Genomic DNA, 14,806 nt, shown 5'->3' with positions numbered 1-14,806 from the left:
TTCTAGAATAGTAACAGTGGCAAAGTTGGTTGTTAGGTATGTGTGGAAATACTTCTCTTGTGTTTAAAAAGCACAAGAGTTGCTGCCTTGTTTTGCAAGGAGGACTTATACCTGGCAGCTGATGGTAAATAAGCCTATAAATAAAAAGTAAATAGTTTTTAAACTTTCCTTTTTATGTCACAAGATTAGATGATGCAACTTTGCATTACAGCAGATCACGATGTGGACCATTGTCTAGGAATGCATCCCCCCCCCCCCCCCCAAAATTACACAGCAGTCACCAAATACAAATATTCATAGTTGATTTAAGATATTTTATGCTGCTCTTTGTTCCTTTTTGTATCAACAGGAAGATTTTTCTCCTCTTTCATTAACCGATATCTGCTTAGACTATTTGAGGGTGAATTTAAGTAAGTTTTGTTGGGAAAGGACAGATGGCTCATTCTGTCTTAAGGAAGCTGTGGTGTTTCCACAAGAACTGGCCGATCGTTTACTGCAAAAAATGTCCCTGAATGGTAAGTTTTTTTTTGAATAATTGAAAAATACTCAGCTGTGGCTCCTGTTCATGTTGTATCGCAATTTGCAAGTATTGTTTCACCTATTCTCTTCCCTGTACAAAACTGCTGTGTCTACAAAATCCTATCACAAATAATGACATTTCTCTTTTGCTTTTAAACTACCAGAGGCTAGTGTGTAATAATACCAGCACATGGTCTTTCAAACTTTCTCCCTAGACTTCTAAGTTGATGAATATGCTAGAAAGGGATAGTGAAAGGATGTTTGCATAGAGGAATGCCCTCGACGGAGTTTCTTCTCTATCTCTCCCCTCTCCTCACAAATAGATGATTGGTGATCCTCTTAACATTTTCTTGGTGGTAATTGATTTATTTTTCCCTTTTGTAAGCACACCAGCTTGGAGCTCAGGTGAGCCAAATTATAATGGTCACTGCAGTGAATTAAATGATTAATTAGTTTCTAGCTGCTAACTTTAACCACTGCTTTCAATTCCAATGAATTTTATTGATTCCATGTCCTTTTACATCTGTTTATTTGAATATTTTCTCAGAACAGAGTGAAAAGTTAAATCAAACTGGATGCTGTAGTCTTATACCTAGTTACATTTTTTAAAATAGTTTCTGAAAGTTTACTTCTAAATATTATTTCTCCTCCTCTGCTGTATTTTGCTGGAAATAGTAATGTCCTAGAGGAATTAAGTCTTGGTTCTTATCAAATAATCACTTTTGAAGAGAATATAAAATTAATTTGTCTATAATTTGCTGATGTGGACAGTGCTTGGACTATTGATGTTGGCAATACTTATAGTGGTTGTCTGTTTCTCTGGTTGTTTAACATAATATGGTGGAAAGATGTATGACATCACATCATGGTTAAATATTTCTTGAATTTTTTTGCAATGAGTCTGGTTAATAACACAATGAGATCAAGTTCAGAATCGTGCTCTTTCTTTCTCCCTTCTCCCCTGTTTGTAGAGTCAGCCTTACAAGATTAAATTTAGTACTACATAAAATAGATGATTCTACTGCTTCTCACAAGGGAAACAAGAATTAAAGATGCCTAGTCACAAAAGAATGTATTAAAGAGGTTTTCAGGGTAATTGGGGGTAAGAGACTTGAGGAGGGAGTTTGGGATCTTGACAGGTAGAGATACTAATGCCAATTAAATTTGGGGTAACTAAGATCAGAAACTGAGGGTGTGCTTGGAGTGCTACAGGGTTGGGAAGATCAGAAATATTGAGGAACGAGGCAGTGAAGAGATTTGAAAATGAGTAAGGACTCTAAATATTGCAAACTTGTCAATTCATGATAACCTTCACACTTCCCTTAGTGCTGACATAATATAATTCATAAAACTTTCAGTTCACAATCCCCTGTTAATTCCTCACAATTTCTTTTGCAACAGGTGTGCTGAATGAAAAGACAGTGGGAATTTTCCGCAGGAATGATCTACTGCGCCTGAAGCGAGCTTGTATTCGAAATGCTAAACTGTCAGCAGTAGCATTCAGGAAAGCATTCTGCCACCACAAGCTTATTGAACTGGATGCTTCTGGTGTAAATGCAGATATCACAATAACAGACATTGTAAATGCACTCGTGACAAACAAATGGAATCAACAGTACTTGCAGTGCCTTGTGTTGAATTCATTAACGCTGTCTCTTGAAGACCCTTATGAGCGATGTTTCAGCCAGCTGACTGGCCTGCGTGTTTTAAGTGTTACCAACGTTCTCTTCTACAATGATGATCTTAGAGATGTTACTTCACTTCCAAAATTGGAAAGTTTAGATATTTCAAACACTTCTGTTACTGACATCACACCACTTCTGACCTGTAAAGACAGGCTTAAATCTTTGACCATGCACCACCTCAAATGCCTGAAAATGACAACTACTCAAATTTTAGAAATCATTAAGGAACTAAAGCTCCTGCAACACTTGGACATCTCTGATGATAAGCAATTTACCTCTGATATTGCACTTCGTTTACTAGGACAGTGTGGCATACTACCTAATCTTCGATCGCTGGATATTTCGGGCAGGAAGCACATCACAGATAAAGCTGTTCAGGCGTTTGTTCAGCACCGGCCTACAATGCAGTTTATGGGATTGCTAGCTACCGATGCTGGCTACTCTGAGTTCCTCTCTGGAGAAGGAAGCTTAAAGGTTTGTTTCTTTATATTTTAAGAACTCAACCTTGGTGTTTATGCTTGGAAAGTTATTGCTATCTGTAAAGCTTCATAAAATTGTTGCATCCAATTCTAGCAATTATTTTGTGTGAAAGGCTGCGTGTTCATTGAAACATTGCGGAGTGTGTATTGGTACATAGGAAATCTGCTCTAGTCTATTGCTTTGATCAGCTTTCCATGTTTAAATTGATGGCAAAGTCAGATAGTAAGGGCTATTGATGAAATAAATAAATAGAGGCAGAAGTGGTGATTTTATTTCACTGGTATTCCAGATATTGTGATTTGAAATTAATGCAGAGACTTGGATTGTATTTTAGCTACCAAGTTCTTTTCTAGTATCCTCCCATGTTTATAGAAATAAGTGGGGGAAAATTAAACATCATTCTTTTAACATTATCTGCATCTAGCTCATGTTTGGCATGAGTTTGTCCTTGACACAGATTAAATCTACCATCACTGTTCCTGGAATCTTTCTTTTTGTTTTGAGGAATATTCTTGTGTAACTGAATTTGTGGCCTTTGATGTAAATAAAGTTATGTTGCTGTTAATTTGGAGGCTGTTTAATGCAGAGATGTATTGACATTGAAACGGGGTGGAGAATTATCTATGAATTTTTTTTTTTAACCAATGTCCATTTTTGTCCAAGAGAAGATTTTCACTTTGTAATTCTGGGTAAACATCTTTTCCTGAAAAGATAGGCAAGTGGATTTAGTCATTTAGTATTGGCCACAACAAGTATTAGTATTGAAATCACAGACAAGAGAAAATCTGCAAATGCTGGAAATCCAAGCAACACACACAAAATGTTAGAGGAATTCTGAAACGTCAACTGTACTTTTTTCCATGGATGCTCCCTGGCCTGCTGAGTTCCTTCAGCATTTTGTGTGTGTTGCAAGTATTAGTATTGTCTTTTTATGAACAACATTAAATATTTAATTTTTTTTGCAACTGAAACAGCTGTTCCCTTATGTTGCCATTAGATTGGTGTTGACTGCAATGTTTTACCATGCAAAAAAATCTGAATAAATATGCACTGTTTATGGTTACTTGGGAATATCTACATGAACTTGAGAACAGTGCAAGTCCCTGATAAAGAAAAAGAATGAAAGATTACTAGGTGGTCAAGGGAGATCATATTGCAGTAAAAGTTTTAATATAAAAAAAACTGTGGTTGCTGGAAAATTTTAAATAAAAATGAAATGTGCTGCAACAGGCAGTAGGTTGGACAGGTTGGCAATCTGAAGTGGTAACCTAGTTTATTTTTCTATTGGTGCTACCTGTGCTATTGAGAGTTTCTAGTGCTTTTCCAGTTTTCTTTTTACGTAAATGGGTATCCTTGCCAAAAAAATACACATGCTGCAGATTTTTAAATAATTTGCATATCAATGAATTTTTAAAAAATCAATCAGCATTGATTGATAAACACTCATGTGTTTAGAATCCTGCTTGTTCCTAAATTAGACATGATAGAAAACTAGTCTTTAACACTCATTATAATTTAGAATATTGTGATGATGAGATAGTCCATTTCTTTCCAAGAGTGTTGATTTATTTTTTTGGTTTGGTTACCCATGGCTGCTATGCATGGTTAACCATGTTATATGTGTCAAAAAGGGTTTCTCTGTAGGTAAGGACAGAAGCAATTTTATTACATTAATGAAAACAAAGTTGGGATGCTTGAGGCCAGTGCAAATCGGCTTAAGGCTGATGGCGTATGAGAGTAAAGGATGAGCTGGTATTTGGAGAGGAGGGACAGCCAGCCAGGATAGTGTTGGAAAACACTGCTCCAGAGTTGATACAGGCTGAGGATTTAATATTTATTTGATGCTACAGTGTGGAATAGGCCCTTCGAGCCATGTTGCCCCAACAACCCCCAACAAACCCAATTTACCCTAATCTAATCACAGGCCAATTTACAGTTACCAGTTAACCTACCCAGTCATGGGACAGTTTACAATGACCAATTAATCTACCCGGTAAGTCTTTGAACTGTGGGAGGAAACCAGAGGACCAGGAGAAAACACAGGTGGTGGACCCAGAGAAAATGTGTCAATACAAATGATTTTTATAACTGTTGTGAAGTGCACTTGGAGTCCAGTGAAATTCAATGGATGAAATGAGTCTATTTAACCCCTATGTTAGGGAAGGTGAGTAAATCAAGACCAAATAGGATCTTCATCCTGAAACAATAAAGCATTAACATTAATTTTAAAATTGCTGGATTTTAATCAAAACTCTTTTTACAACTCCATTTATAAAATGTTATAATGTCTCTTGTTGACTTATGAGAGGGAAGCCTAATAATTTATTAAATTCAATATTATTGAACAATCCCATCTGGAATCCATATTGAATGCATGTAATTGCTCTGATAAAAATGTTTAGTATTCTAATGGAATTCCACAATTCTAATGAAAATTGATTTAGTAAGGAATGTGACTGCTGAATTTGTCACACAATAGAGAAGGGTAAATTTACTTGTAGAAATCAGAATCAATGACCATTTCCCCTTGTTTTGTATTCGAAAGGTTTCAGGTGAAGCAAATGAAGTGCAGATCTCTGAAGCTTTACGTCGATACAGCGAAAGAGCATTTTTTGTAAGAGAAGCATTATTCCACCTTTTTAGTCTCACACACAGTATGGAAAAGCCACTGCCTGAGCTACTCAAGGTAATTTTCTCTTTAGTAAAAGTATCATTGATGTATAAATCCTTCACTTAATTGTACTATATATGAATGCATAATATGTGTACAGTCTTCGACTCTGCATTATATTGATTTCTGCATACTTGAAGTAGCAATCCAGTGCAAGTGGCAAGGGGAGTAAAAATGGGAATTTCTAGATTCTTTGGGATGAATCAATGGTTTAATATCAATATTTTGGTTATGGCATCGACTGCAAGGTTTCTGTTGTGGAAACGTTGTTATATTTACTGTTATTGGCTGGGCCAATTCTTGACTGGAAAGTTGTATCTTTATTAAATCATTTTCATTGGAGTTTAACATTGCCTGATGTTTGGCCAGGATTCTACCTCTTTTATATTAGCATTTGATATTGCGAATGACAACAAAATTGTCGCTATTTGGCAGTTGTATTCCAAACCTGATAATTTCAGGTGTTTCATGATGTCCTTTGGGATAAGGGACTAAGCAGTAACTTCTTGTGCAGTTAAATGTAAATCCAAAACCTCCTTTCAGTAATACCCGGCTCCTTCACTGGGACTGCTGCTTTATATCATTAACTGAAATAATTGAGGGATATTTATTTGGTGCAAAATATCCTAAAAATGTTATCTATGGTATAAGTAAATAAGGTATTTGTGTCTAATCTGTAATTATTTTGTCCTAAACATTTGCAGATTGTAATTCTCAAATATTTCAAAAATACTTGGCTTCTAAAGAAAATTCTTGTAAATTTATATTTTGGCTTCTATTTTTTATTTTTAATTTTGGACATGCTATGCTTTCAAGTGACTTGTTTCAGTAGAAATTTATTTTAAAATGTTATTTTTCCTTCCTGGTTTGTTGTGAGATTCTCTAAACGTGTTGTCTACTCAACCAGCTTGATAACATTGCTGTTTCTACACTGGGATCACTTTGTAGTGACACAAACAAACTAGCACAGGGAAGGGAACAGAACACACTACAAATATCACTGGATCTTTCTAGAGGAACTGTGAGGTCAGAAGCCTTTGCTTTGTCATTTGCTGTAAAATCTGCACCAATTTCTTAGCGAATGTTACTGTTGAAATAGAGCAACACTGGCAAACCCATCAGTTGCTTAAAATTTTTTGGTGATTAATATTTTTTTTCTGTAAAAACAGGTAAGTTGTTGATCTTGGCATGTGTAGCTGTAAATGTCTTTTTTTTGTTATTTCTGATTTCTGATGGATGCTAGCACATTCACTTAGGACTGAAAAGCTTCTGAAATTAACACCTATTGATAGCAGGGAAATTTGTTGGTTAAAGCTCTGTTTTAAAGGGTATTTTTGCAAAATGTGAGATGCCTGAACTTTTAAAGGAAGGAAATGACGCCAAGCAATGTTTAGAAACAAAAATGCCTGCCATAACACAAGTTTCATTTTTATTTCAGCTTGTGGTCACTGGAATGAAGAACCATTCTACAAATCTACCAGTGCAGCTAGCAGCAAGTGCTTGTGTGTTCAATTTGACAAAACAGGACTTGGCTGCTGGCATGCCTGTACGACTTCTGACGGAGGTAACACGTCTCTTGCTGAAAGCCATGGAACATTTTCCAAACCATCAACAGGTAAAGAGCTGAAAAGGCTATGTTATACCCTCAATCATCAAAGAGTTGATAATCTCAAACTTTGCCTTATTTTAGGCTACATATCTTTAATGAGGTTTTCCATAATTTGTCAACTGAGGCAATACCTTTGATTCCTTTACACTGGTTGTGATATTTGAAGACACAAATGCAGTTACCAGTACAACCTTAATAAATGTCTCTAAATATTTTATAACAAGCCAGAAATGTTTGAATTTTTAAAAAGTCAGATCTTTTTAGTCTATTGATTTAGGGCCTTCTACACTGTATATCTAGAACTAAATTGAGGAAAAATGTTTGCACAACATTTCTTTACATTGCTGTGCAATTGAAAATCTGTGTGATTTACAATTTATAAAGTGTGTTATCATTTCTGGATCTAATTGAGAAACACTTGTGAGATTTGATTAGGCCCTGGTTGTCATGAGTCCACTTGGCAATATTGTTTCACCCCCGTTCTTATTTTCCTCTCTGCAACGTCCATTCTGATTTGTGTCAGAGACATGTGCATTATTCACTTTGGAGCTTTGTTTTGGAGGTGCCTTATAGTCAAATGCCCTTTTGCACAAAGGGTAGTGAAATGATAGCTGCAAGAGGTGCTGCAGATACTGAAAAAATGAACAATCTTGAGCAACACACAAAATACTGAGGCGTGCAGTGGGTCAGATAATATCTATAGAACCATAGAACATTACAGCACAGAAACAGGCCTTTTGGCCCTTCTTGGCTGCTCCGAACCATTTTCCTGCCTAGACGCACTGACCTGCACGTGGCCCATATCCCTCCATACACCTCTCATCCATGTACCTGTTCCAAGTTTTTCTTAAATGTTAAAAGTGAGTCCACATTTACCACTTCATCTGGCAGCTCACTCCACACTCCCACCACTCTCTGTGTGAAGAAGCCCCCCCACAATGTTCCCTTTAACCTTTTTCCCCTTTCACCCTTAACTCATGTCCTCTGGCTTTTTTTCTCCCCTAGCCTCAATGGAAAAAGTCTGCTTGCAATCACTCTATCTATACCCATCATAATTTTATATACCTCTATCAAATCTCCCCTCATTCTTCTACGCTCCAGGGAATAAAGTCCTAAACTATTCAACTTTTCTTTGTAACTCAGTTTCTCAATTCCTGGCAACATCCTTGTAAACCTCCTCTGCACTCTTTCAACCTTATTAATATCTTTCCTGTAATTAGGTGACCAAAACTGCGCACAATACTCCAAATTCGGCCTCACCAATGCCTTATACAACCTCACCATAATATTCCATCTTTTTTATACTCAATACTTTGATTTATAAAGGCCAATGTACCAAAAGCTCTCTTTACTACCCTACCTACCTGTAATGCCACTTTTAGGGAATTTTGTATCTGTATTCCTAGATCCCTCTGTTCTACTGCACTCCTCAGTGCCCTACCATTTACCTTGTATGTTCTACCTGGTTTTTCCTTCCAAGGTGCAATACCTCACACTTGTCTGTATTAAACTCCATCTGACATTTTTCAGCCCACTTTTCCAGCTGGTCCAGATCCCTCTGCAAGCTTTGAAAACCTTCCTCACTGTCCACTACACCTCCAATCTTTGTGTCATCAGTAAATTTGCTGATCCAATTTACCACATTATCTTTCAGATCATTGATATAGATGACAAATAACAATGGACCCAGTACTGATCCCTGTGGCACACCACTAGTCACAGGCTTCCACTCAAAGAAGCAATCCTCCACTACCATTCTCTGACTTCTCTCATTGAGCCAATGTCTAAACCAGTTTACTGCCTCAACATGTATACCTAGCGACTGAATCTTTCTAACTAACCTCCCATGCGGGACCCTGTCAAAGGCCTTAGTGAAGTCCATGTAGACAACATCCACTACCTTCCCTTCATCCACTTTCCTTGTAACCTCCTCGAAAAACTCTTAATAGATTTGTTAAGCATGACCTACCACGCACAAAGCCATGTTGACTCTCCTTAATAAGTCCCTGTCTATCTAAATACTTGTAGATCCTATCTCTTAGTACTCCTTCCAATAATTTACCTACTACCGATGTCAAACTTACTAGCCTATAATTTCCCGGATTACTTTTAGAGCCTTTCTTAAACAATGGAACAACAGAGCTATCCTCCAATCGTCCGGCACTTCACCTGTAGATACTGACATTTTAAATATATCTGCCAGGGCCCCTGCAATTTCAACACTAGTCTCCTTCAAGGTCTGAGGGAATACCCTGTCAGGTCCTGGGGATTTATTTACTCTGATTTGCCTCAAGATAGCAATCACCTCTTCTTCAATCTGTATAGGTTCCCTGACCTCACTACCTGTTTGCCTTATTTCCATAGACTCCATTCCAGTTTCCTTATTAAATACAGATACAAAAAACCCACTTAAGATCTCCTCCATTTCTTTTGGTTCCATATATAGCCAATCACTCTGATCTTCAAGAGGACCAACTTTATCCCTTACTATCCTTTTGCTTTTAATGTACCTGTAGAAGCTCTTTGGATTATCCATCACCTTGACTGCCGAAGCTACCTCATGTCTTCTTTTAGCCCTCCTGATTTCTTTCTTTTGTACTTTTTATACTCCTCAAGCACCTTATTTGCTCCCTGTTTCTTATACATGTCTTACAACTCTCTCTTCTCTATCAGAATTCCAATTTCCCTAGAGAACCAAGGTTCCTTATCCTTATTCATTTTGCCTGGCTTTCTGGCTCTCAGCTTCACCCCACCCCCTCCAGTCTTCTCCTATCGTTTTGCATTTCCCCCTCCCCCTCCTACTTTCAAATCTCTTACTATCTTTCAATTAGTCCCGACGAAGGGTCTCGGCCAGAAATGTCAACAATAATTCTCCCTATAGATGATGTCTAGCCTGCTGTGTTCCACCAGCATTTTGTGTGTGTTGCTTGAATATTCAGCATCTGCAAATTTCCTTGTGTTTGTCTTCTATTTGGGACTTTGCATGAAACTTTAATATCATTTATTTTCAGCCCTGCTTCACTATCTACTCTGGTTCCCATCCCCTTGAAAATCTAGTTTAAACCCTCCCCCACCAATAGCACTAACAAACCTTCCTGCAAGAATATTGGTCCTCCTGTAGTTCAGGTGTGACCCGTCTTTCTTGTACATGTCCCACCTGCCCCAGAAGAGGTCCCAATGATCCTGAAGTCTGAAACTCTGCCCCCTACACCAGTTTGTCAGCCATGTGTTCATCCTCCAGAGCATCCTACTCTTAACCTCACTGGCACGTGGCACAGGTAGCAATCCTGAGATTACCACCCTCAAGGTCTTGCTTTTTAACTTCCTACCAAGCTCTCTATACTCACTCTTCAGGACCTCCTCACTCTTTCTTCCTATGTCATTGGTACCGATGTGTACCATGACAACTGGCTGCTCACTCTCCCATTTCAGAATACTGTGCACACGATCAGAGACATCCCTGACCCTAGCACCCAGGAGGCAACAAACCATCCGGGAATCCCTGTTGCGACCACAGAACCTCCTGTCTGTACCTCTAACTATCGAATCCCCTATCACTACCGCTCTCCTCTTCTTCCCCCACCTCCCTTCTGCACGCTAGAAGAGAGGGAAGTAAGCAATCAATGTTTTAAGCAGAGGGCAAAATAAGAAATACCTGCCTATAGAGACAGAGTGAACAGAAACTGGTCCTTCAGTGACATTGGAATGCTGACCATTTAGAACTAATCTTTACTTGTATTATTTCCCAGCATTTGCTTCATCACCTTTTATGTCTTGGTGTTTCAAGTGCTCATCCATGTGCTTCTTAAATGTTGTGAAGGTACCTGTCTTCACCAACTCTGGGTAGTGCATTTCAAATCGCAATCACCCTCTGGGTGAAAAATTTCTACCTACATGATTCCCCTACCCCTGACAGTAGACTAACTGGTTTATAGTTTATCCCTGCTGCCCTTGAACAAGGTATCATATTTGCTAATTCCATTCATCCAACATCTTACCTGTGCCAGTAAAGATTTAAATATCTCAGTCAAGGCCCTAAAAAATCTTCACAGTTTTGCTTCACTCCACCTTTGATCTGTACCCCATGTCTACATCCTAGCCAACTCAACTCATTTCTTAAGTTTTTTTTTGTTCCTAATCCTCAGCTTACCCAATTGATGCCAGGATTCCAACTCTGATACAATTAGAATGAGTTCATACCTTGAAAGGAAAAAAAGATACTTTTTTTTTGTTACTTTTCTCAGTCACTTTTTTCCCCACATGTTTAAAATGTAGTTTAGAGAATATGTGTGTGATATTTGCCAAATGAATTTTGGTCTTTGTTTTCTGATTGTGAAATCTTGTTCTTCATATTTTCATTTTAGCTTCAGAAGAATTGCCTGTTGTCTCTTTGCAGTGATCGTATCCTACAGGACGTCCCATTTAACAGGCAAGTAACCTTAAAGGTTTTTATGGAAACACATAAAAGGAAATTTCTCTTTAATGGATGAATGCAAGTCAATCCATCTACGATACTAATAGCATGATCCATGAGAACTTTAGTAACACCATGAAATAAAAAATAAGTCATGACATTAACATTGTTAGCCAAATGAATTATAATTAGATTAGATTCAACTTTATTGTCATTGTGCTGAGTACAGATACAAAGCCAATGAAATGCAATTAGCATCTAACCAAAAGTGCAAAAGAATAGTGTTATTTACAAAATAACTGCGAATAAAAAGTGCTACAGCATACAAATATAAGAGTACTGAGACAATACGATATGGGTGCACTACTGCTTAGTTCTGTGATGTGAAGTTCGGCAGGGTTACAGCCTCAGGGAAGAAGCGGAGGCTCCTGTAGCGCCTACCAGATGGGAGGAGAATAAGAAGTCTATGGTTAGGGTGAGATGCATCCTTGATAATGTTTTTCGCCCTGTCCAGGCAGCGTTTATGGTAAATGTTCTCAATGGTGGGTAATTGGGTGCCAATAATCTGCTGGGTAGTTTTCACCACCTGCTGGAGTGCTTTGCGGTCTGATACGGGACAATTGCCATACCACACTGAGATGCAGTTGGTGAGTATGCTCTCAATGGTACAGCAGTAAAAGTCCATCAGTATCCTGGGACAGAGGTGAGCTTTCTTAATGCTCTGCAGGAAATAAAGGCGCTGCTGCACCTTTTTGATCAGGGTGGAGGAGTTCAGGGACCAGGTGAGATCATCGGAAATGTGGACACCAAGGAATTTGAAGCTTGATGCATGCTCCACTACAGCTCTGTTGATGTAGGTGGGGACATGAGTGTGGCTCCTAGCATGCCTGAAGTCCACAATGATACCTTTGGTCTTCTGGGTGTTAAGGGCCAGGTTGTTGTCAGCACACCACGCGGCCAGGTGCTGGACCTCATCCTGTAGGCCGTCTCATCATCCCCTCTGATCAGGCCAACCACCATGGTGTCATCTGCAAACTTGATTATGGAGTTAGAACCATGTACAGGAAGGCAGTCATAGGTGAGGGCTCAGCACACAGCCTTGAGGAATCCCAACTAATGCACCCTCGTAGGGGAGGACACCAGCATAAAGGAGAAAAAACTGAGAAAACTAATCCATTTGATATCCAGACTGAATGAGGATACTCCATGACTTCTTTCACAGGGTTAGAAAATTGTTGAGGAATGTATGTCCTTTATAGCTTCCTTTTGCTGCCTTAGTAGCCCATGAATACAGCTTTTTCTAAGTAAAGACCTGGGATGACAAGAATTGGATTGCAACAAATTTTAGATAAACTTAAAGCTTGGAGACTAATGGAGAGATGGGAATGTAGATAATGTGTATCCTTTTGGTGTTAGCAAGTTGATCATAGGCCTCTGATTTCTAATAAAAACATGATGAAAATCAGGGTTCAGAAGATGGTAGCTGAAGAGATTGTGGAGGCATTAGTAATGACCTTTCAAGAATCAATTGTTTCTGCCATGGTTTCGGAGGACTGGGAAACTGCAAATATCACTCCACCGTTTAAGAACGGCGTGAAGCGAAGGATATTATAAGCCAATTAGCCTGACCTCTGGTTGGGAAGATGTTGGAGTCAATTGTTAAGGATGTGGTTTTGGGATATTTGGAAGCATATGATAAAATAGACCGAAGTCAGTAGCATGGTTTCCATGAGGGAAAATCCTGACCTTGACAAATCTATTGGAATTCTTTGAGGAAATAAGCAGGACAAGGAGAATCGGCAGATGCTGTGTACTTGGATCTTCAGAAGGCTCTTGAGAAGGTGCCGTTGTGTAACAAGTTAAGAGCCTGTGGTATTCCAGGAAAGATAATAGCATGAGTAGAGCATTAGCTGATTGGCAGGAGGCAAAGAGTAGGAATGAAGGGAGCCTCTTCTGAATGGTTGCCAGAGACTAGTTTTCTTCCAGAGGATTTGTTTTTAGGACCGCTGCGTTTTATGACGTATATCAATGATTCGGATGACAGAATTGACAGTTTAGTAGCCAAGTTTGCAGATGATTCAAAGATAGGTGAGAGGCAGGTGGTGTTGAGGAAGTAGGGAAGCTGCTGTAAGATTCGGATTAGGAGAATGGGCAAAAACTGCAGATGGAATACAGTGTTGGGAAGTGTTTGATAGAAGAAATAAAAGCATATACTATTTTCTAAGCAGGGAGAAATTTCAAAAGTCTGAGATGAAAAGGGACTTGGTAGGTTGAGGTAGTGGTGAAGGCAAATGCAACATTAGCATTCATTTTGGGAGGAGTAGAATATAAAAGCAAGGATGTAATGCTGAGGCTTTACAAGATGCGGCCTCACTTGGTATTGTGAGCAAATTTGGGCTCCTTTAAATAAGGATGTACTGTTTAGAGGAGGTTCACGAAAATGAAAGGCTTATGAGGAGCGATGGTGTCTCTGGGTCTTTTCTTGCTGAAATTTAGAATAATTGGGGGTGGGGTTTCATTGAACATTGATGTGGAGAGGATGTTTCCTATAGTGGGGGAGTCTAAAACCAGATGACATACCTTCAGAAAAGAAGGGTGTCCATTTAGAATAGAGATGAGGACTAATTTCTTCAGCCAGAGGATAGTGAATCAATGGAATTCGTTGCCACAGTTAGCTCTGTGGAGACCAGATTATTGGGTGTATTTAAGACAGTTAGGTTCTTGATTAGTCAGGGCATGAGAAGTCTCCGGGATAAGGCAGAAGAGTGGGGTTGAGAGGGAAATGGACCAGCCACGATGAAATAGCAGTGTAGTCTCAATGGGCATATAACCTAATTCTGCTCCTATGTCTTGTAGTCTTATGAAAAATTGGGAGACTCAGAAAGCACGCACAGAAAACTAAGGAATAGTGATGAAACTGAGTAATAAAAGCAATACAAGTGCTTGAAACAGAAATATTTTTATTATTGGCATTGTGGTCACATAGGATTGCAGTTTGTGCACTTTCTTGAAGCATTTTTAAAACTAATTCCAAATTTACGTATGAACATTTTTTTCTTCCCAGGTTTGAGGCAGCAAAATTGGTAATGCAATGGCTTTGTAACCATGAAGATCAGAACATGCAGAGAATGGCAGTGGCCATCATATCTATTTTAGCAGCAAAGGTATACATGTTTGTGTGCACATTGTTTTGAATGCGATTTCTAACTTGATGTCTCATTCTATAATATAGTTGTTGATCAGGCAAGTTAGTTTACATCAAAATCTGCATCAAACAAGATGCAAAGTGAAGTTCTCTATTCTTTCCCTTTGAACAACTACTTCAAGCATTCCCTTGGGGTAGCATCAAACTGTCTACTTTTCACGTGCCTTTTTGTTCCCTTCTTTCTGAGTGAATGAACCTTAGTTTGTATTGATTGTGTGTGATA

The 14,806-nt window shown here is 38.6% G+C and overlaps 1 protein-coding gene across 2 annotated transcripts in view; it reads left to right on the top strand.

The window, feature by feature from the left end:
* Nucleotides 1-14,806, top strand: part of zyg11 (zyg-11 family member, cell cycle regulator) — a 38,414-nt gene that overhangs the window by 7,748 nt on the left and 15,860 nt on the right. For both annotated transcript variants that reach the window (XM_059984221.1, XM_059984220.1), the window contains 6 exons: nucleotides 350-515; nucleotides 1,921-2,678; nucleotides 5,230-5,370; nucleotides 6,794-6,970; nucleotides 11,329-11,393; nucleotides 14,443-14,542. In XM_059984221.1, the coding sequence (XP_059840204.1) occupies nucleotides 350-515; nucleotides 1,921-2,678; nucleotides 5,230-5,370; nucleotides 6,794-6,970; nucleotides 11,329-11,393; nucleotides 14,443-14,542 (1,407 nt within the window). The remainder of the gene's footprint in view (nucleotides 1-349; nucleotides 516-1,920; nucleotides 2,679-5,229; nucleotides 5,371-6,793; nucleotides 6,971-11,328; nucleotides 11,394-14,442; nucleotides 14,543-14,806) is intronic.

This window comes from Hypanus sabinus, chromosome 11 (assembly GCF_030144855.1).
Source record: "Hypanus sabinus isolate sHypSab1 chromosome 11, sHypSab1.hap1, whole genome shotgun sequence".
Classification (NCBI taxonomy): domain Eukaryota; kingdom Metazoa; phylum Chordata; class Chondrichthyes; order Myliobatiformes; family Dasyatidae; genus Hypanus; species Hypanus sabinus.
This window is presented reverse-complemented; position numbering and strand designations above follow the sequence as displayed.